At 32.3% G+C, this 25,105-nt stretch overlaps 1 protein-coding gene across 5 annotated transcripts in view; it reads right to left on the reverse strand.

Moving 5' to 3' along the window:
- The window catches only part of LOC125060957 (dual 3',5'-cyclic-AMP and -GMP phosphodiesterase 11), a 201,669-nt gene that overhangs the window by 17,493 nt on the left and 159,071 nt on the right, over positions 1 to 25,105 (reverse strand). For all 5 annotated transcript variants that reach the window (XM_047666091.1, XM_047666090.1, XM_047666088.1 and 2 more), the window contains 2 exons: positions 14,406 to 14,513; positions 13,364 to 13,612 (listed from right to left, as the gene is read on the reverse strand). In XM_047666091.1, the coding sequence (XP_047522047.1) occupies positions 13,364 to 13,612; positions 14,406 to 14,513 (357 nt within the window). The remainder of the gene's footprint in view (positions 1 to 13,363; positions 13,613 to 14,405; positions 14,514 to 25,105) is intronic.

Raw genomic sequence — 25,105 nt, forward strand, 5'->3', positions numbered from 1 at the left:
TAATTAGTTATTTGGGGTTGGTTTTTCAATTTACAAGAACGTATTTAATTAAGATATAAAAAAACATGTGTCTGTGCTTATGTACACGCGTTAGAAGTTACTTACGTATACTTCTTTGGCGTAACAAGATAAAAATCTTTTTAAAATTTGTATCTTTCGTTTGTAGAAAAAGCGACACTAACAATAGAAAAAAGGTATTTAATACATTGAAAGTTTTATTATCTAGTTAAATAAAGTTTATTTAAATGTCACAAAAAACAAATTTTCTTAATTAAAGAAATGGAATTTTTTTATTTTAAAATGTTGACTATGCTAACTTCAGGGTGTCGGTTTTTTGTGACGGTGTGCGCGCGAATCGTAAAAATTTACTCGCATAATTTTTCCCTAACGCGCCAAAAGAAGTTATTTTCAAAAAACTTATGAGAAGACCGGCTCAATCTTTTAACTTCCTTATTAACAGAAAACAAAATTCTGGCTAGAAAATATAAAATGTATCTTATTTGTTGATTCCCAAAACTGATTACACTGAGAGACAAAAGAGGATTTTCTTTCCCGTTTATTTCACAGAAATCGAGTCAGAATGACAGCTATTACAAATTCTCTAATCACACAACTACAACAAAGCATGGATAGCTAACCTACATGCCTAAAATAAATATGGCAATTCGAAAACTGGTCCCTGGACCAATTAATAACGGTCCACAACTTTGTTGAAACAACCGCATTGATCAAGTAAAATAATGTTGCCAAAATGTATTTATTTGCGTCCTGGGATATTTATTCTCATATGCAAATGTTATGACCAAAGTAGTAAAATATTTTATGTTTAATATTTCATACGAGGTAGCGATTTTCGCCGAGTTTGTTTCCTAACGTCTAATAATTCTTCATACCAACAACTGGTAGTAGGATGAAGGAAAATGTCGTGAGAATTTTCCCTCTCATCTTTTCAGTAATAATGTTGATAAGAAAATAAAGAAAACGTAAGAGGGATTATAGGGCCACTGGACGTATACATAATGTTATATGTAAAAAGTTATTGAATTATATGTTTACGCAGATGAAATTATAAATATAAGTAGAAAGATAGACAGTAAAAATACTTATTAAATTGTAAATTAGAGAATAAAATCATAACAGAGAGAAATAAACTAAATGAATAATAAAATGACTATCGGCGTAGCAACAGTAATAAGCCATTAAAGGTATTCTTGATTTTCCTCATTGTTACCAATTATATTTTTCTTGGACACGATCCAATAAATATTTCTTGAGAAAATGTTTAACTAAGCACGGATTTACGTCATGTGTCAGTGTGAATTAAAAGAAACGTTTTAAGCAAAGGGAGCTTTCAAGTACAGTAGAACCTCGTTAAGTCGAACCTCGATAAGTCAAAAACCTCCAAATGTCGAAAAAATGTTTTGTTCCCTTCCCTTAAAACACCAAAACCTCCATTACTTGAAATCTTGACCCTCTGTTAATCGAAATAATCACCGAGTCCCTCCAAGCCATTTTGGTACATATTTTCACTCTATAACTCGAAAAATTAAATTTGACCTCTGTATCTCGAACATAGGTACGTTTTATTTTACAACCTTTACAACTTGATCATTTGGAATTTATTATCTCTATTGTTCGAACAAAAATAAGTTACCGACTTTAAGAACTCGCCGACAATGTGAGTACAAATTTATAAGAATAAACCTCAAACTCTTTATGTCGAATCAAAATCCGCCTAAGTCGAAATCCTCCATAAGTTGAAAACTCTATAACTCGAATTTTTTGGCGTCTCCCTTGATGTTCGACTTATAGAGGTTCTACTGTATTACGTAACGTATTTTGGGAGGGGGGCTTCCTTTTGTAAAACGTTACGATGCGGGGCGGGGATTAAATTACGCGTTATTGTTAATATTTTTTTTGACTTACACCACTATAATAGTTACTAAAGAGTCACTAGGTGGTCACGAAACGTTTTAATATACTTGGGTACAGTACTGTACTTGAGTACTGAAAAACGTTACGACGAGTTACATGGGGGGAGGGGTTCAATAATCTGGAAAAATTGCGTTACGTAATACTTGAACGCTCCCAAAACGTTATATCAAACACTTACGGGATTTGGCCTAACACAATTCCGCAAGATTATTTATATTACATTAGGTACATCATTTTCTTAAAATGTGACCATTAATATGTATAGTGGGAAATATATATTTATTTAGGGGGTTTGATTTAAAGTACTGGGTAACGCCAATTAACTTAAAAAAAATAGGCCCACCTGATTTTAAGCGATACCGCCCCACCACCCATAGACAGTCACATTGCTCTCAAGTGCGTGGCCGGCTTGTACTGTTAAATCTACCCCATACAAAAATTTATCGTTATATTTTGACTATTAATTTAATTACTGTTTAACATTTTAGTACTTGTTCTGGTTTCTTTATCCTTACTATTTAAGTTAATACGAATTTAAGATTAGTAATTAATTTTAATAATTTAGTAATTAATACAAGATAAATACATAAAAACACAGTATTACGTATATGTTATAAGGCTCACGCATGTTCGTGTTAAATTTACAATTGGACAAAACTATTATTTGACATTAAAAAAAACGATTTATTTAAATATTAACATAGCCCTGTGTTAATCCTACGCAGATAATACTGTATTGCAATTTAATTTCACATTTATAAAAGCGTTAAGCACGTCTGTTTAATGTTCATATTATAATTAAAACAATATTTGCTTATAATAAGCCGCTCACATGATTTAAGCGTAGTCTTTACATTCGCTTTTGAATTCATATTTTATCAAATATTAATAAAGTGTTGCGTTTTATTTAAAAGTTTTAATCCCTCAATAATAAAATATACGGGTATTAATGGTATTTAAGCTGTCAGAGAACTGTTCGTGTGACAGCTTGCGAATCTCATCACTATGGTAGATCAATTAATCAATGGAATTTTCTATGTGCGCATCTAATACTCACTCTTGTACGGTGAAGGAAAACATCGTGAGGAAACTGACATGCCTTAGAACTAAAAATTTACAGCCTGTATGACAGAAGGCCGATCACCTACTTGCCCATTAGTAGAAAAACTATTACGAAACAGATACTACAATCTGCGACCCTAAAAAGTTGTAGCGCCACCGGGTATTTTTAGACATGATAACTTCGATAGAATATTTTTAAATCAGCCTTCAAACACATCGTTGATATGAGTTTTCATATTTTACAGCTTGCCAGCCAGTGGACTGTGAAATGTGTTTTAAATTTATATGTAATAAATTTAAATATTTAGAGTATGAGGGTGAAACCTAAGAACCTATAAACCCTGCGGATCGCTAAGCCCTAGCTGTATCCTAACACATAGTGTAAAAAAAAAATGTGTGCGTGTACTATGTGTACACACGTATGAAGTGAAACTTCTTTATGATATTATTTTTCGAAAAATGATCTACTATATGCAACATTACAGAAATTGGTTAAATAAAGTTAAATTAGATAAAGTTTAACAAAAGGCTTTTATTATCATAGACATGATACAAATACAATTATTTCATTTTAACTTATTACTGTACTACTATGTAGTACTAAGATTATTACAGAATTTCATTAATTGTAATAGAATTATTAGTATTATTATCATTGTTATCGTTATTATACATTTTTGTTACTAATGGCTTCGAATCTCTTCGGATCAACCGTGGTAGGGACAAGAAAGATGGCGCGTAACCGAAAATTGTCACAAATGTGTGTAAATTTTTTTCCAACGCCGATAAAGAAGTTTGACTTCAAAAAGCAACATGGCGCGTAACCTGCTACAAAATTTCTCCCATACGTCGATAAAGAAGTTTCACTTCAAAAGATGGCGCGTAACGGAAAAATGTGACGCGTAACGAAAAAATGTTACACTAAATTTTTTTCCAACCCCGATAAAGAAGTTTCACTTCAATAAGTACGGGATGTCTGAACCGAGATACCAAAGATAACAAACGGAGCCCTGCAGGTAGGATCAGAGGTTCAAGGTGGTGAGATTTTCTCAAAGCTATCGGGAATGCTCACGACGATAACTAAGGGCATGAATGCGACTTCGCCACTTTGGAAAGGAAGCGAGAAATGAATAATATTCAAATCTGTTTATAATTATAAAACAACGTCTTAAATATATTGTAAACTTTAAACCTATTGACCGAGATAGCCGATATCCAATATAGAATAACGTCATTCGCGGCGCCGGCGCATCGGATCAATGCGATGCACATGCATAACGATATATTCCTCGCACCTCATGTCTTCGTCATTTCCGGTTTAACATACACATACAAATGAAAGAATAGGTGTGCAGAACATCTTCTAAAGTTATAAGAACATACTTTACACTACGCATTGCAGACCTTAGAGACAAGACACTTCGGAAGAAAGAGGCAGAAGAAAGAGGAGATGGTACATACCGTACCATTCTTCTCCATATGAAACTACTTTTTGGAAGGGGTAACTAGTCACTGGTTTTTTAAATATTTTAAACTTAGTATTGTCTTTAATTAACATAACTTTTACACATTTAAAGAAAACACTTTTTTACCGGATTGAAGTTATATATTATATTTTACATAATTAAAAAAAAATCTGACGTTTCACGTGCTTTACAGCGTGCGTCACCGTGACCAATACATGTTTCTTCAGAGATTTAATAGGCCTAATTGACATTACAGCATAAGAGGCTATAGGAGATTAGGTACCTATTTCTCTCAAACTAAAAATAACTTTATTCATTACGTATAGGTAACCAAGTACACTTAAGAACTTCAAAAGAAAAGATGTTAAATTGATTCTAAATTTACATTTACTACCAGTTCAGGGCGTAGAGCGGGCAAGAAGAACTGGCAACAAACTCTCCGTCACTCTATTTAATCGCCAAGTTTTGAGTCATACAAATTGCTTGAACTGGATCAATCCTCAGGATTAGGATCATTTAAATATTCGTGAAATTTATAAAAAGTTTTATTAACTTACGTTTAACGAAAGTTTTGAATTTATTCAATGATAATATTTCTCTAATTTTACTTGGGAGTTTGTTATAAAAACGAATACAATTTCCATATAAGTAGTGGTTTAACTTCTGGAGCCTATTTGGTCCTACGCTTAGATTTGTTCGGTTTCGACTATTATATATTTCGACTATTATACTATACTGGTGAAAGTCACAATTTATTTTGGACCCCTATGGTACCCAAGTTCTTTTACTTTATCAATGCAGTCTCAGCGTAAAAACCATTCCCATATTCAGTGGTGAGATTAAAGAAAGTATTCATAAACAAATACAGCGTAATTGTATGTAAATTCAGTATTCACGATTCACGATCAGCTCAGTGGCAATATATAAGATCTAATGAATCCAAGTTCCATTCAGAAAATAATATAACCATTTGCTAACAGTATCAGTCTCAAGTATTGGCCATGTTCCAATAGCTCAGTACAATGTTTCTCAATGGGTACTGTCCAAGCGACAGTGCCAAAAGGAATTTAGCTTTTATGATTTATATATTTTAAAAGTTCTCATATAAAAGCATTGTTCAGTTACCGAACATGGGTATACAATTTCAAATACCTAACATTGTCATCTTTTACGCGAATATCACAATGTTTAGGACACCATACAGTATAATAGGAAATAATACTTTTTTAAACTCGTACACTGGTAGGTACGAGTTAATACTACATTATTTAATTTTTTGAAGTGAAAACTTCTTTAGCGGCGCTGTACACTTATTTGGAATGAGTAAAAAATGTTAAACTCGCGTCAGGACAAATTCGTAAGACGGATGTTTTTTTAAAGGATTATGAACCTTGTGCTATATAGTTATGGTTTTAATTCATTTGTCTCTTTCCTCAGATACATTGATGCATGTGGAATTGGACCTTAAGTCAATACATCAAGGTTTAATTTTGCGAAACGCTAAAGCTTTATTATTAATGAACTTACGCGAATAAAAAATGACAACTTAAAAAATAGTGAATTTTCGTAATTGAATTATTTAATACTAATTTTAATTATTTGTGTAGGTTTCGTAAGACGGATGGAGAGTAGACAGCTGGCGCGGCGTATTTAATGTAATATAAATGGTCATGTTTGTGTACGATAGCGCAATAAATAAATATTGTATTCTAGTACATAAATGATAGTACTTTTATACTGATAATTACAGCAATTCGTGCAAAATTATTCCCTAAACATTCCAAAATATCAAAAATGCCAAATGCCAAAAATATCACTTCTGCCGGCAGTCCCGGATTTTAATTTTTGGTTTCAATCAATACTTGCTGTAATAAAAAGGTTCCAGTGCTGATAAATGTCAAACAATTACTTTGAGGCTTCGTATCGTCCTATCTAGGCTTAATATTAATAGGCATTGTAATTATAGAATGGCGCCACCTCCGGGCACAGTGGTTAAATTATGTACTTGCATTACACAATTTACCGGCGACGGATTGTCGGTGACATTAAGCCAAGTTTACATATATTTTTGAGTTCTTTTGTCATATTTTTGAGTTCTTTTATCATATTTTTTGAGTTCTTTTAACATGTTTTTGAGTTCTTTTATCATATTTTTGAGTTCTTTTATGATATTTTTAAATGCGAAATAAATCTGTGTCTGTCATAGTAGTTATCTGTAATTGTAGATCAATTAACAAACTTTTGTCTCATGTTCGTTTTTACTGTCTTTGTTTTCCATTGACATATTTGCCCTACAGTTTCTCATGTATACTAAATAAATTTTGTTCCCTCGTGGAAGGGAACAATTTTTTAAAAAGATCATTAAGATGTGAAAGATATAATAAACGCTTAACCTCCGCTAACATTTTTTCGGCCGTCTACTTAACGATTTAGGAAGCGATTTGAATAATTAAAATCAGTTTAAAAAATTTAAGAACAGAAATTTTTAAAAACAGAATTATTTTCAAACTGTTCCGATACAGTAATATAATATCAACTGTATTAGTGTAGCCAGGGTCTAAATGACAGTATAGCCGGCTTCTTAGAATTACATACGTAGAGGCACTTAAATGATAATTTGCTTCGAGTAATATTTGATAACATAACTTACATAACAATGGTAAGAAGTAATAAGTTTCGAGAAAATGATATGAAAGCACTTGGCTTTAAAGTGTTTTGATTTTGTATTTTTTTAGGTAAAAAACCTTCTTAGTAATCGGTTTATGCTCTACAATTTGTTTATTTAACCCTGAAATTAAATGGAGATGGGCAAGTCATGTGTGACTCTCTGACGATCGATGGACCATAAGGGTGACCAGGTGGGGTGGCCCTATTGGGAAACGAAACAGAGGAAGACCGCTCACGAGATGGGCGGACGACATTGCTCCAACGGCTGGCTCGAGCTGGATGCAACTCACCCAAAATCGTGATACCTGGAGATCCCTGGAGGAGGTCTACACCTGCGGAAGGGTTCTTGCAAAATAATAATTGGGAAAAAGATACAAAAATTAGGAAAATAATAATAATAATAATTGTGTAATTTACTTTCTTAAAAATATATGTGTAAAAATAATATTAAGTTTAATTTTGTTATTTTTATTTAACCCTGATCTTATTACAAATGGCTAGAAAAAAAAATAAGTTTTTACTGGAGTTGCTCCCACGACACGACTGCTTGGTGTTTGGGTTATGTGGATCTCGGTAACAAACACACCCACTAAAACCCCACGGTTCATCTGCACTAACTCTCTATGGAATGCGGTAACAACGGAGCCTTATCCGTCTAATAGGAATGCACCTGGATTTGTCACAGCACAGGTCCACATTACAGTTGCATTTTCTAAACTCTTTATTTTTGATGACTATATTCTTTTAGAGAGAGAGCGGTATCCTATTTATTTATCATAAACATTATTGGCTCCTTTAATATTTTAGTAAAAGATAGTGTCCAAGTACAACGTAGGGCGCTACATCCCTATAATATATATATATATATATATATATAAGACAATAGTCTGTATTTCAATAGCAAGCAAGAGGCTAAATAAAACTTCTATTTGTTTCTCTGTAAATAAAGAATGCAATTTTATTTATCGAGTAGGTTACACACTGATACAATCCTTACAAGACTAACACAATCTTACCTGTAAATAAAGAAACGACAATAAAAGTTCATTGTTATCACCTCTCGATACATATAGCTAAACTAAGTATTAAATTAATTTACAAATAAGATTAAAATACAATTCAACAATCTCAGCATATTTGCCCTTTACATCTTTGACAATGTCAGCTAGCTTGACGTGACACGACGCGGCTCACTCACGAACTAGCAGTGCGCGCGAATATTCAAATTAAAGAGATCATTCTCTTTACATCTCCCTCCTCCAGGATGAGAATTGCTCCAGTAATTCTCATGGTAGCCGTACATATTATTCAGCGTTATCCATCATTTATTCCACCGTCCATTCGAATAAGTTTTGTTATATGGTATAAGCTTGTATTAGTTTTTGTTCTGCCTGTGTTTATTTTGTATATTGTATTCGATATTTTGTCTGTTATTTCAAATGGGCCGATTCTTAAATTGTCCATTTTCTTCCTATTTAATTTGTTTCCGTTTTCCACATATACCAGTTCTCCTATGTTGAATTCCCATTGTGTTCTGCCTTTATCAAATAATTTCTTATTATATGCATGTGATCTAATTGATCTTTCAAGTGCTTGTTGTCTATTTTGAACCCATGTTTCTGTATCTAATGGTTGTCGTAGTTCTTGTGGCAAAATACTGGTGACTTTTCCTTCTAATAGATATACTGGTGCAAAGCCTGTCACTGTGTGCTCGGTTTCATTATACTTATCTATACATTCTCTTGCAATTGACGTCCAGGATTTCTTTTCATTCTTCTGATTTATTTTGCACCTCATTTTGTTAACCAGTGTTTGGTTCAATCTTTCGTTGAGTCCGTTTGAAAATGGTGTATCTACCGCAGTAAATATTAGTTTTACATCATTATCTGTCAAAAATTCTTTGAATTCTTTTGAATTTAATCCTGGATACTGATCTGCTAGTAATATCTCAATGTTTTCCGTCTCCAGAACTTTTTTTACTAACTTGATGAAATCTGAAGCATTTTGCGTTTTTGATGTCAGAATGAACGCAAATCTTGTAAAATGATCAACTAACAAATGTAGGTATTTCTTTGTTGATCTTTGTCCTCCAAAGCCACCAATGGTATCTATCGACATTATCTGAAATGGTTTTTCGGCTGGTCCCAGATGTGACATTAATCCGTATTTATCCTGGCCTCTCGATTTATTTTTTATACAGGTTTCACAATTTTTGCATATTCTTTTAATGTTTCTCGTTAAATTCTTTGCTGTATAATAAGGACTGATTTTATTTATCATTTGGTTGATCCCTAAATGACACCATTCGGTGTGTGTTTCCTTTATTAATTTCACACTCGCTTCTTCAGATAATATAACTTTTTCTCTGTTTCGATCTTTTTTGTATAGTATCCCATTTCTTTCGATTATTTTGGTTTTCTTTTCCTTTATTTTCTCGTTTTTCTGCTGATCTGCCTTAATATCATCTATTGTTATCAGATTCACCATTTTTAAAATTTCTTCATCATTATCATTATCTTCCAATACTGGGTTTCTACTGAGACTGTCTGCTTCCGTATTATTCTTCCCCGGAATATATTTGATGTTGAAGTCATATTGTGACAAATAAAAAGTTAATTCACCAAGTTCATCGTCTGTTCTAGCCTTTATGTTGAGGTTTTCTAGTGGTTTGTGATCCGAAAAAACGGTGAACTTTCTTCCAATCAACCAATATTGCCAGTATTTGATAGCTTCTTTTATTGCCAAGCATTCAAGGTATATTGCCTTCTTTCTTTTTTGTGAATCATTGAGTTTTTTTGAAAAATAACCAACTGGTTTTTCTTTACCATTTTTTTGAATCTGTTTTAATATTGCACCTATACCATTCAACGAGGCATCCGTGTAAATTGTAATAGGCAGGTCTTTATCAAATATTTCGAGTACCGGTTGTGAGCATAATATATTTTTTATATTAGAGAAAAAGTTTCTTCACATTCTTCTGACCATATAAACTGGGCATCTTTCCTCAATAATTTATGTAGTGGATCCAATAATATCGAACTATTTGGTATGTATTCGTGGTAAAAGTTAATCTTTCCCAGAAACTGTCTAATATTCTTTCGGGTTTTGGGTGTTGGGAAATTTCTTATTGAAATAATGTTATCTTTGAGCGGTTTTACCGTATTATTTCCTATTATATGTCCTAGGTATTTCACTGATGTTGCTGCAAATGTGCATTTTTTAAATTTTCTGTCTTTTATTCTGTCCTTTGTAATTTAAATCTTTTGTCTGTCCTCAATACGTAGTGGTATAGACCAAAACGCGGAATTTATGTCCAGTGTGGTAAAATATTTACAATTTCTTGCTTTAACAATCAAGTCGCTTATCAATGGAAATGGTTGTGCTTGTGGTATGACTATCTTGTTTAGTTCACGAAAATCAATACAGAGTCTCGATTTTGTATTTTCGTCTCTTTTAAATGCCAAGGTAACTGGTGCTGCGAATGGGCTGTATGATTCCTCAATTAAGTTATTTTTTAGTAAATTACCCACCTGTTTTTCTATGTCTATTTTGTCTTCTAATGTGCAACGATATGGTCTTTTGCTACAGTACTTGTCCACCATTAAGTCTATCCGGGCTTCATAATCTGTTACTGTACCTACATCATATTTGTCTTTGGCAAATATAGTATTATAATTCTCTATTAAATTGTGTATTCGGGACTTTTTGATATTGTCCAAGTGATGTAGATTTGTTATGAAGTCATTTTTATTCACATGCTCATTAAAATTGACTTTAATTTCCTCTATCTCTTCAAATGCATTCATAGTATTTATCTCCCTCTTTGTCTTTTGTAAAATTTTTAAATCTTCATTTTGAGCTAATTTAAATTTTTTTATCATATCTAGTCCTATAATGAAATCTTCAAAATCCAGTTTGTCTACAATAAAAACATCAACATATTCTTCTATATCAAAAATCTTTACTTTTATTCTTATTAAACCTTTTGTGTATGTCACACCATTGACAGTTCTTAATAATATTCTAATTGTATCCACAGAATCATTCTGTGTTCTAACTAACCTTTTGTTTATCAGAGACACTTGTGAGCCTGAATCATATATTCCATTTATTTGTATTTTGTCTTCTAATAACATATTTATTTTTATCAATGGTGTGATTACTCGTTTTTTGTCTCTTCGCTTAGATTTACTTCTATAACCGAATTACTTCCAATCCTTTTGTTATCTGCCCCTTCTTTTTTAAACCAACAAGACTGTTCTGGGTGGTATCGATTACCCTTATTTAAATACTGACAGGTTTTGCATGGTTTTTTTCCTAAACTGTATTTCTTATTGTCATCTTTTTCTTCCTTTTTTATTTTGAAGTTTTTATTATTTACCAAACTTTCACATTTACTTATTTCATGAAGCAATCTTGTTGAGGTTTCACACTTTTCAGGATCAATTCTGTTTCTAATAAATTCAGGTAAGCCGGCTGCTATAAGTGTGACCAGACTTTTCCCGCCAATATTTTCATCCATATCTAATAATAACTTTTCTTTTCTAATGGCGTATTCCATCAGTGATCCTTATTTATATTTGTAAAATATGGCATACATTCCCGAACTCCATCCTTTATCGGCAAATGTGTCCAAAAATTTATTTTTCCACTCGGACCATCCAGCCTCGATTTTCAAAGTCTTCAATGTTGCCGAGTGCCAATCTGCACATGTTTTGTCCAAAAATAATCTTAATATTTCTATCTTTGTTGTATCTTCCTCAATCTCAAATCGTTTACATTCATTCTCGAATATTTCTATCCATTGTTTCGCATTTGAGAATTTACATACAAATTTCTCAATCATGAATCTTTCTGATATATTTTTCAAATTTAGTAGACCCTTTTTCTTCTGTGTGGATTCTACAATATCTGTTTGTTTTTTTTCTTCTTTTAAATATAGGTCGTTAAGCATTAAATTATTATCTTCATCAAAATAGGCTTGAATCATTTCTTCTGTACATGTCATCCATATTGTTCTTTCTTGACCTCTTTGATTTAAACTTTTTCTCACTCTTTTGTAGGTTTCTGTTTTTGTTAATGCTATGTGACGACTCGCGTATTTATCAGTCTCAGACAGTGTATACTTTTTGTCATCTTCTGTTGTAATTGAGGTAATGGCAATTACACTCGTCTTATTGTCAGTTTGTGATGCTTCAAGCTTAAATGCAAACTGCAATTTTTGTGCCATTATAAACAAGTATTGTCGTTTTATAAGACAATAGTCTGTATTTCAATAGCAAGCAAGAGGCTAAATAAAACTTCTATTTGTTTCTCTGTAAATAAAGAATGCAATTTTATTTATCGAGTAGGTTACACACTGATACAATCCTTACAAGACTAACACAATCTTACCTGTAAATAAAGAAACGACAATAAAAGTTCATTGTTATCACCTCTCGATACATATAGCTAAACTAAGTATTAAATTAATTTACAAATAAGATTAAAATACAATTCAACAATCTCAGCATATTTGCCCTTTACATCTTTGACAATGTCAGCTAGCTTGACGTGACACGACGCGGCTCACTCACGAACTAGCAGTGCGCGCGAATATTCAAATTAAAGAGATCATTCTCTTTACGTATATATGATGGGACTTGGCCTCAGATCGCATGCGTTTCTTTGATGATATTTCATAGACAAGTAGGTCATCAGCCTTCTGTCTGACAAATGCGATCTGCGATCATTTTAATAGATATAATATTTTGAGAGCGAGTGTTAAATGTGCACATAGACAGAAAGTCCATTGGTGCAGCTGGAAATCAAGCTACGATCTCAGGGATGAAAGTCGCACGCTGAAGCTAGGCCAACACTACTTTTATACATCAACTTTTGCATTATATAACAATTTACTTACTATTCAGTTATATTTAAAACTTTGCGCTCAACACTTTTTAATTGAAAACATCCAATTTTGTTTCCGTTCATTTTGTACGCATATTGATTGCTTTTTCTTTTACTACATGCAATCGACTGTCCAAACGGTTTCGTAATTACGTTTGTATAATTAAAAAGCAAATTTACGTATACACGAGAAAAAATCCATTGGTGCACGGGAATCAATTCATGACCTCAAAATTAAGAACTACTTTTTGTTATATTGGGTCCACTTAAATGTATTGCTTAAATAAATATATTTTCAGCCCAGTACTCAGGACTTAAAACATGCCAATAAAAATAAGTCTCACCTGCACCCTTTGACACCGAATCAAGCTCTGCGTGTGGGTCAATATCCTCAACACCATATGCTCTATCGTGCTCTGCTCCTCAAAGACCATCCTCGCCAAATCCAACAGCACCTGGTTCCTCTTCACTTCGAGCTGCGACCGTTCATACAGCTGTGCGTTCCGTAAACCAATGCCGCAGAATTGGAGATACGAAGAGAACACTTTCTCGTCGTATGCTGTGAATGGTCCGTCATTTTGTTTGTTTATCACCTGTAATAAAAAAGAAGTAAAAAAGTAAGAAATCATTTAACCACATAGGTAACATAATCTACAGGGGCCTCATAGCCTAGGGTTCTTATTAAGTGGCAGCTAGGTGAGGGGTACCGGGTTCGATTCCCGGTTCGAGGGCAAGTTTTAATTTAATTTAAATTTGTTTTCGGCCTTTGGGAGGGTTGTGCGGTACCGGGCGAGTGCCTAAAACCGTACATGGAGGACACGGTCGAAGTTCTAAGGCAAGCACGAATTATAAAAAAATGTTATACTTGACGCTGGCTAATGCACAAACCATGCCAGAGCCATATAAAAAGAAAAAAAACATAATCTACACTTATGACATGTCAGTAAAGAACTACATATTAATGCTTCTAATTTTACATTTACTGCCAGTTCTCAAAGGGCGTAAAACGGGACAGAAGAACTGGCAATAAACTCTCCGCCACTCTTTTTAATCGCCATTTTTTTGTTTTATAAAATGTATCAATAGTAAGAAAAACATTACTATTTCTACTATAAGATTGTCTATCGATTGTCTTGATTACTTTGAATCTGTATTATTTGTACAAACGTCTATATTTCATTGAAGAAACCTCCCACAACACACAGTGATCGAAGAATAAATCGGATAGTTTTGGAAACTAATAATAATACATAATTGGTTGTCTATAGACACGATTTAAACGTGCGTTTATTACATGACTCGACGTTTAGCGGCCGACAGCGACAGTTACTAACATAAAATTTTACTTCAGTGTTAATTAATACATAATTATTATGAGAATATTACCTGCGCGACTCCAAGGACTTCGCCATTGATGTCTTTAATCGGCATGCAAAGAAGCGATCTTGTTTTATAGCCTGTCTGCTGATCGATATCATGGTTGAACCTTTCGTCCTGAAACAAAAAATATTATATTTAAAATCTATAATAATATTACAAAGAGGAAAGATTTGTATGTATGTTTGTAACGGATTGGCTCAAAAAGTATTGGACCGATTTTAGAAATTCTTTCACCATTTGAATGCTACAATATCACTGATTAATATAGGCTTTTAATTGCAAGAAAAAAATAAGGATCCCTACTAAAATTACAATAATGGTGATTTACCCAAGGTGTAAAAAAAATGCCTATAAAATATCATTCATCGCATGCGCTGCGAAAACGATTGATGATAGAACAAAAAATGTTCCAAAATATTAAAGAACATATCAATATTTACAAATTAAAAAAAATATGTCCACCCGTGCGAAGCCGAGACGGGACGCTAGTATAATAAAAAAAAAATATATCAATGGGGTTGATTATTATTGTCGTCAATTCCACAAAAAAAAATATCAGTCAAATAATAGATATACGTATATTAGTCATTTAAACTCGTGTATTTTTTTGTATTAATTTTCGACTGAAATCGACATTAGATTTATTTGCAAAAGAGTTTATATATTTCCAAAACATTAATTGGAAATGGTCTTCGCAAATTTTTAAATTAATAATTTTTCTTTTTCGATTTTATCATTTAAAATACTGTTCAATTGGATGCGTAGAAGTTTAAACTATATCATAGGGTTCAGAATTGCATATGCCGTACTTCGATTTTATCTTCCGCAAATTTTGCCGAACTTTTCCTAAATTCTAGAATAAAATTGAAGTTTATAAATTTTTTGAGCGTTTGAAACAAAACTCGTAAAAATAGAGTTATATAAAATACACTTGAAATTTAATTCGAGTTCGCCCAATGTGGGATTCAATTTAAAGCCGCAAGCAATAAATAAGGAGATACAGCTAAATGTACTGTAAATATAGTTCTAGGACAATTCAAAAATTGATAAACCAAATGACCTTGCCCTAGTAGATCAGTTCTTGCACTGTTTTTTTTAATACTCATTTGTCTCTTTCCGTCAAATTTCATTTACAACACTGATTTTGTAAATACGTTATACATAATTAAAAAATATATACCAGTTGGATCACTATATATATGTTTTTTTCAAAAAAATTTTTCTGTCAGCTGACAGATTCTTACGAAAATTTCCTTGAATGAATGATTGTGAAAACAAAACAGTCATATTCAAAAAGATAATTTTATCGGAAACTCCCGCCGAATATCATATAGTTACAAAGTACTGTCCAATACAACTCATAAATCGCCATACGAGTAGTACGTAATTCAGAATATTTTGCGAATAGTACTATGGCTTCGCGCCAAAGACGAAGTTATAGTGTTCTATTCATGCCTTGGAATCTCATTAACGCTGATAAGACTTCATCCAACCGTGAACGAGAGAATCTGTTAGATAATAATATTAAAATACCTTGGAATTGTCAATTATATTTTATTAATTTGCCTTGTCTGGTAAAGTAAAAGTAAATAACCATTATTGAAGTGAAACTTCTTTATCGGGGTTGGAAAAAAATTTAGTGTAACATTTTTCGGTTACGCGTCACATGTTTCGGTTACGCGTCACATTTGACCGTTACGCGCGTCTTTTTCTCGTCCTTACCACGGTTGATTCGAAGAGATTTTAAACCATTAATAACAAAAATTTATAATAACTATAACAATGATACTAAAAATTATATTACAATTTATGAAATTCTGTAATAATCTTAGTGGTAATAAGGTAAAATGAAATAATTGTATTATTTGTATTCAAGTCTGTGATATTAAAAGCCTTTTGTTAATCTTTATCTAATTTAACTTTATTAAACCAATTTCTGTAAAGTTAGTTGCATATAGATAATTTTTCGAAAAATAAGGTCATAAAGAAGTTTCACTTCTAACGTGTGTACACTAGTACACGCACATTTTTTATTTTATTTCAAGTAGTTTTAAGTTTATTTCAGGAAAAACTAATTCGTACTAATTATTTTTATGTTATTAAGTCTACCGAAGAAGGCTGATGAAATCACGGGGCTAAAAAATTCAATAAAGAATGCCGGTATATATTATCTGCCTTGCTCCATTTATTCTTTACTGAAGCAAAATGAAGTACGTAGTGTACATTATACACCACCGCCCATGGACATCTCAAAGGCGGGTGGGTTACCGGCCTTTTAAAAAATAGCGCGCTTTGGTGGACTCTAAGCCGCAATCAAGTAATTCAAGCAAATCAAGTAATTCAAATATACTTATAAAAATTCATACATGTTTATATGTACTTTTATATCAAAATTTCTTAAAACCAGTGTTCAGGCGAGCGAAGTACATGAAGTAACATACTTTCAACTCCTAAATCCTGATTTACGCTATAAAAATGACCAAGCCATTGTAAAACGAATAAATCGCAAGAAAATTGTTACAGCATACAAATCTCCAGGGTTAGAACCACTACTTTTTATACCGCAAGACATTTCCCAAAAGACAGTACGGATTCTTTCTCTAGATGTATCTTTCTCTTATTCATACGTACTACAAGCCTCAATTAGGTGAAGGGATGACTATTTGTGATAATTATAACCCCCCCCCCCCCCTCATATTTAAAAATGGTTCATTTTATAGTTGTTTAAAAAAATCGAATCTAAGCAAATCTCATTTTTTCTGCTAAATTTATAAAAACAGAAATCTGTTCAAATTTAAAATGCGAGACGAAAAATCATATTTCAATATTTTTTTAGATTTTCTTTTAAAGTAAGGCGTTTTTGCGTCTGTGACTGACATCGGTTTTAAATCCACGACCTGAGGGATGACATTCACATCCATAAAAACATATGAAAACAATTGAACAAACAAATTTTGACAAATACACATGAAACTATATCAAATCAACCGAACCGTTTTTACTAAAGTACTCTTCTGTCTCTTTTCGTGACAGCGTAAACACAATTTAATAGAAAGAGACAAAACTTTAGTCAGACTCGAGTGCAATCAGACTGTTTTTCATGGCTTTCGAGTAATTTTTTTCTGAAAAATGCGTACACGAAGAGAATACATTAGAAGCTGAAAATAAAATATGTAATAAACTATTTAAACATATATTTATCGTATCTGATAAACTTTGATAATACTGCATGTTATTACTTTTCATCAAGGGCTTTCAAAGGCTATATTTACACTACTGATATAAATTGATCGACAGAATATGACGGAATTCCATTAAGATAATAAATATTTATCTTTTGTGGCGCAACAAACGCTTACTTACTGAGTTATATTGAAAACAAAAATAAATAGATCTGAAACATGTACGTTTCAGATTCAATGTTAAAAGGACAATGAAATAGTTTAAAACATCTTCATGCGAGTTATGTTACCTAACATTAGTAAAGATTTAAAGTTAATAATTAGAAGCGCAAACCAAATGTTAGCAATCATCGCACACTTGAAGCCAAAATTTCACAATTTTTTTTTTTAACAAAAGCCGTTTAGTTTTTCCCACACTCATAAATTGTAATATAATATGTCGTTACTGATAATGTCCAATAGGTCGACTACACATATTCTTCATTGTTAACAGAACTGTCACTCAGATTCAAGTTTTTTATTAGTCCAGCGTCGCAACCCCACCACTTACCAATTTTGTGTTAGTTATAAGCTAATGTTTTAAACGATTAAAGCCACCCATTTAGGCTGAGCTACGCTCGTCCAAAAGGCCCGAGCTAAGCTGTAAAGGCCCTTAAGGCCAACAGCGAGTTCTTTACAAAAAAAAATAAGCCAATTGAAACCCAGCTTCAAAGAGTTTCATTTAGCATCCCTTCAACATAGGTGTTTATTTACCTTTTTTTTTTTTTCAAATTTTGTATTAGAACCAGTGTCACCACTGTGGGTCCCATCATTTCATTACACATGTAAAAACTATAAAGTATGTTTTATCATACAGCAAACTAGCGTATATAAGAGTCTTCTTAATCAAATATATCTGAACCCCCATATAAAATATATTTAAACCATAAGTCATGATAAACAAGTCAAAAAGCAAGCATAGCAATTGTTACAACGTAATAACAACTTACAACGTAAAAAACTTCGACGCATTATTAAAATGGAACTATCAGAATTGCTAATAGTTTTCAGCGAACCCCATGCGACTTCAGAAAGTTTGCATACAAATGTTTCATACAATAAAAGGGTCAACGAACTTTGAACTCAAAGATTTCCACAAACGATATAAAGCTAGATACTAGATTGTATTGCATCCTTCGGGTTATTCGTGGATAACCGACCCTTAGCCGTGGGATTTAGTTTTACAAGTTCTTTGTTCTTTGGATAATCGCTTATTGACTAGGAATTCAACTTAAGACTGCAAATGTAATTCTCCCTCCGATTTTATTATATTTCAAAAGGAATTCTCTACACATTAGTTTAAGTATAAGAGATTACAACTCAATATTCCTATTTTTATTACACATATATTTTCTTTGATGGATTGTGTTATTCTAAACAATCTCCGTGGTTTAATTGGTTACCAATTACGCCTGATTACGTAAAAACCAGCTGATCTCAACTTGTTTTGCGGCGAAAAATTAATTATCTTACGTCCGTAACGTGCATTTTTTTCGGCTAATCTTTCAAGTCAAAATCAAGTCAAAAATCATTTATTCATGTAGGTAACACAATGTACACTTATGAACGTCAAAAAAGAATTATTCTTCTAATTTTACATTAACTGCCAGTTCTCAAATCAAGGGCGTAGAACGGAAGAGAAGAACTGGCTATAAACTCTCCGCCACTCTTTTTGTTTTACACAACGTTTTAAATAAGGACCATTACACCATGTTCCTTTAAGCACCAACCATAGACATTATTCATCTAAAAATATGTGTTGCTTGCTACTAAGTTTGTTTTAAATCTAAGGAATAAACCAATGTTATTCGTGGCCTATTTAAATGTAAAAAGAAATATAAGCCATGAAGGATGATGTAATAATGGACAAGCGTGGAAATTCTAAAGACATTTTCCTTGAGCCTTCATCTACCGTATTGTTATGATAATTTGTGATATATTGTTATGCCTACCTCAATAGATGCTAATCATATTACTTTACACATAATTTATAAAATGTTCTGAACACATAATGATTTTGTTCTTTCTCTAAAATGCATATCTATACTAATATTATAAAGAGGAAAGATTAGATGTTTTGTTTGTTTGAAATGAATAGGCTCCGAAACTACTGGACCGATTTCAAAAATTCTTTCTACGTTGGCAAGCTACACTATTCCTGAGTGACATAGGCTATGTTTCATTTTCAAAAAAAATAGGGATGCTTACTAAAACTTGAATAATCTAACCCAAGGTGTAAAAAAATAAACAAAAAACTTCCTTCAATCGCGTGCGAAAACTATTTTGTATTTCAATTTTTCAGGACACATCACTATGTATAAAAAATGTCGCGACAGCATGTCTCTATCTTTTATAGTTACGTCACAATAAGCGTCCTTTTATTATTATTTTTTTTATTAAAATACCACCGCCAGAAAAGGCTCTTTATTCGTACCTAGGTATTGATCCTTATCAAAATAAATACCAACGTTTCACTTAAGCTACAATTTAATGGCATAACCACCAAAAAAGCATGGTGGATTGGTGTTCTCCTGCCGTTTCTCTTGAATAGTTTACTACTATGTAATATAACAAAAATCTTAGCCACAGCAACGCTTGGCCGAGTCTACTAGTTTTTTTATAAAAGAGAAGTTCTATGATCATCTATCATCATATTAGTATCCATATTTAATTTTAATTGTTATAATGCAAGAGGTATTTGTCTTGCGCAAAAATAAACTCAAAGAAACCATTTATTGCACAGAAATAAAAGAAAAAATACTAACATACATAATTGTTTTATGTTTAAAGACAAGTTGAAATTGTGGAAGGTATCAGTGATAAAGCTATTAATTGTATCTGCACTGAGAAATCATTTAACATAACGATCTAGCCCAGTGTTTTCCAACGTGGGGCCCACGCCCCACAGGGGGGAATTTGATAGTTAAAGGGAGCTATTCCAAAATGTATTAAGATATTGCATAGCTTCTATCGCGGGCCTCGAGCATGGAGACCGAATCCAGAAATTCCGTAACGAAAAAAACCTTGCGCGTTAGAGCGGGACAGAACGCATACTGCGTATTCACATCTCTCCGACGAGATCGGTGCAGCCGGTGCGCGTTAGAGTGAAACAGACTATATAGGCGAGTTAGTCTGGGTCTGGTAGATTGACTTAATTTATCAAAGAAAAAACTTGAATTAATATCAAAGAAAAAAAAATACTGCATAAATAAATAATTATAATTGCATAAGTTGAAAAACAATTTCCAAGTAATTTCTTCCTAAATCCTATCATCAAGGTTTCTTAAGTGAGCAATTCAATTTTAGATATTAAAAATTATGTATGTTACATAGGGGGGCGCATAAGAATTTTAGAAAAGGATAAGCTGGGGCATGGCACGAAAAAGGTTGGTACACACACACATCTAGCGTAAAAGTCTAACCTAATGTACAAAAAAGGATGTTTAATATAAGAAAGTGTCCAATACAACTTACAGTTTCTATTAAGGGAAAGACACTTTGTTATTCTCTACTAGCATTTCTAACTTACCACTGTTTAGCACTTAAGATAAACGTGCACTCATACTAATTCACTAATTCCTATATTTTCGTTTCTTTCAATCTTCTCGCTAGTGACTAGGAATAAGAAATTATGAATAAATAAAATAATATGAATCTGATGTCAAGCCTTACTAAAAAAAAGCCTTTTTAGGTCGTAGTGCCACTGATTTTAGGGCCGGGTAGGGTATTCGTGTCATGATATTTTGTCAATCTAATAGGCAAGTAGGTGATCAGCCTCCTGTGACACACACCGTCGACTTTTTGGGTCTAAGGCAAGCAAGCCGGTTCCCTCACGATGTTTTCCTTCACTGTTCGAGCGAATGTTAAATGCGCACAAAGAAAGTCCATTGGTGCACAGCCGGATTGAACTCACGACCTCAGGGATGAGAGTCGCAGGCTGAAGCCACTTGGGCAACACTGCTCATATAAGTAATATTTAAATATGATCACGTTCGATTTTTCATCGTTTTCACACGTCTCACGGTTAAGACATGATAATCTCACGCAGTTTTCCTTGCTGTAATAGAATTTGTGTGCCAAGTGCGGCGACCTCCGGATTGAGAATTGCAAGCTTTACAACAACAGTGCTCCAATTCCGTACTAACATATCCCTTATTAATCGAGTCCTTGTAACATTAAACAATAGTGACGTAAGCGTAAGACCGAGTACACATGAATAATTCCTGCGGCCTACAACAAATGGCCAGCCATCAATCTGCACACTTCATGAACTCCGATAGGGTTTATATTGGTTTGGGAACAGTGAAAGTAATATTGGCTTCGATAATAAATTACTTACACATAAATATTGCTTAGTTTGCAAACCCTAAAGCGATAGAATCTCTTTACATGAGATTCATCAGTCTGAGTTTATTTCGTGTTAATTATTTACTACTTTAGGTAAGAAAAAAGTTGTCTATCTATTCTTCTTCAATACACAATTAGGTGATATAATACTGTATGTAAATAAACAAGAACACCTAGATTGTTTATGTGCTAACCACAGACAACAAAGATAATATAAATAGACCCAAATGTTTAATATTATTTTAAAAATAGAATATTTTCATTTATGAAATCAATCAACCCATTTAGAGTTGCCGCAAATTATACAGTATAGCGCAGAAATCTCGCGACAGAACGAAAAAAATTGTGCGTGTACTAGGTGTAGGTACACACGTAAGAAGTGAAACTTCTTTATGATCTTATTTTTCGAAAAATGATCTACTATATGCAACTATACAGAAATTCGTTAAATTAGATAAAGTTTAACAAAAGGCTTTTATTATCATAGACATGAATACAAATATTTCATTTTACCTTATTACTACGAAGATTATTATAGAATTTCATTAATTGTAATAGAATTATTACTATCATTGAAAAACATGACGATTTGCTACAAAATTTCTCCCATACGTCGATAAAGAAGTTTCACTTCAAAAAGATGGCGCGTAACGGAAAAATGTGACGCGTAACGAAAAATGTTACATTAAATTTTTTTCCAACCCCGATAAAGAAGTTTCACTTCAAAAAAATTAATGGCGTGCTGACTTAGATGTCAGATACGAGTCATCCCTAAAACTAAACGATATCTTTCATATTAATTTATCCTTTACAATTGGGTAAAACCGTTATGAATATTGAAATGCCCTAGGGTCTAAGTAAGCACTTAGTATATGCATAGTGGTCGGTTGAGTTACTGTGGCGCCTCTGCGGTTGACTCATGTAAGTGGCCAATTGCGGCTTGTTGTACTCAAGGTCAATCTGGGATTAATTCATCATGTTCCATTTACATCATAATATTAAACTCAAGACAAGAGGTACACGTTCTGAGCTTCAAGTACAAGAATAAATATTTTCGTACGTCTTGGAATCAATCAACAACCTGTCTATAGAAAAATGACGCTTCATATGTATCTTTTTTGAGAAGTAACCTTTATGGTTCTGTCACTTTTTTACGCATGTATTTTATGTTAGATTTTATTGAATTTTTAATCGAATCAGAGTTAATTCTTGCTTTCCATATCTAATTTAATGATCATTAGTATTATTTAAAGTATTTTAAATTAAAGATTTTTAAAAACGTTTCTCTTTGATTTCATAAAAAGAGGTTTTTAAAATGACAGATTTCAGAACTAAAACCTATTTATAGTTATGAATAAACTCGATATACGATTATGAATAGTATTAGATTATAAATGATTTGCAGAAAATATTTCGCAATAGTAACGAAAGAATATATCCATGGAAATTATTTTATCATGCAAAATACCAATTAATATAAATAATGGATAACAACAATGTACTTTCCATATTAATTAACTCTGTTCAAACAAGCTACACTTAATGTGATTAAAAACAACTTCAATTATCATTACGAGAATTTTTCCACATTGCAAATACGTAGATGTCACCGACATTTAATTAAAACTTACGATAAATGATTTTTAGTTCAATTCAAGTGTTTTTTGTGAATATCACAGCTATTCTGTTCTCGTATGGCGTTATACAGGTCTTTATTTGGAAATAAAAATCATTATTTTTTGGGTAAATATTTTAGCGTAAGGTAACTAACTCTGCTATGTCAAAAGGGTGCTGAGTTTGGTTCATGCCGGATGGTAATTAAAGTCTTCTGTGCCTGATCACTCTTCACGGTTTCGTAAGTCGTAAAGTAAGTCAGCCTTGGGTGACTGACATAAGTTGTATTGAGACTAAAACAGTCAAGGAAAAGTTTACGCAAATATAAAAATATTATATTGGTGGGTATATTGGTGAGTAATAGTATATTGGTGAGTAATAGTATATTGGAGGGTATCCAATACACAAGCACAGGTTTAATCACTAGAGACAACATAGCAAAATATTGTTAAAGCGATAAAAGGTAATATATATATGACTTATATACAAACAAGGATTTCGTAAAATATTGTGGTTAAAAAACCATTTAAAAATTTTCCCCTGCAGCAGTTTTTACAACTAAAAAACAGACCAAGATATTTTTTCTTTTACGAGTTCAACACAAAGCGAATTCACTATTCACAACTCCGAAATATTGCTAGGGAAATTATAAAACGGCTCACTTAGAACCAAGAGTGCATATCGTTCAGGGAATTATAAATTAAAGATGTTTTATTTTTAAATTCACTGAGAAACGAATTTTTCACTTTTCCGAAATTATATCATGATTTCGTTACAATATCATTTACATAGTAGAATTTTAGCATACATACTTATACTGATATACAAGATATACTTATTACTGTATGATTAAAATAACAGTCTTTTATTCGTTTAATAATTCTTTAGTCGGAGAACATTATTATAGTCAACTTTTAAACACCTTGGGTATCGAAACTTTATGCAGAAATATAACTTTTTCGAAAATATTCTATAACATATCTTCATCAGGAATAACGTAGGGTTCTAATGGTGAGATTTTTTTCAATCAGTCCTATAGTATTCATTGCAAACAATCAATTTTTTCTTCTTTATAATATTTGTGTACATAAAACGCGGTAATACAGACCTTACTAGTGCAACTAATTGTAAGTACAACGATAACACTATATCTAAAATAAATATCAAGTATCTTAATAGTAAAATATGTATTACTAAAAATAATCCACTTTTAACTATATTAGTAAAAGCCACGTTCTTTGAGTACAAAAATCTATAATACTTAATCGTAAAGTATATTAGCGCTTAAACAAATATTTTATGCTAAAAAGATAAATTTTAAAAGCGATTTATCTACTTTGAGGGCTATCAATCATTTTCACTTTGCGAATGCTTTTCGAACTCTGAAAGACAATTTCTCTTAGGACCTTTATCCTGTTATATTAAATTTACTGTCATTTATCATCCTTGACTTATATTCGTCTTAAAATTTATGATCTATAAATCATTAATATGGATAACGAAAATTATCGTGGTAAAAGTATG

This window comes from Pieris napi, chromosome 22 (assembly GCF_905475465.1).
Source record: "Pieris napi chromosome 22, ilPieNapi1.2, whole genome shotgun sequence".
NCBI classification, from domain to species: Eukaryota; Metazoa; Arthropoda; class Insecta; order Lepidoptera; family Pieridae; genus Pieris; species Pieris napi.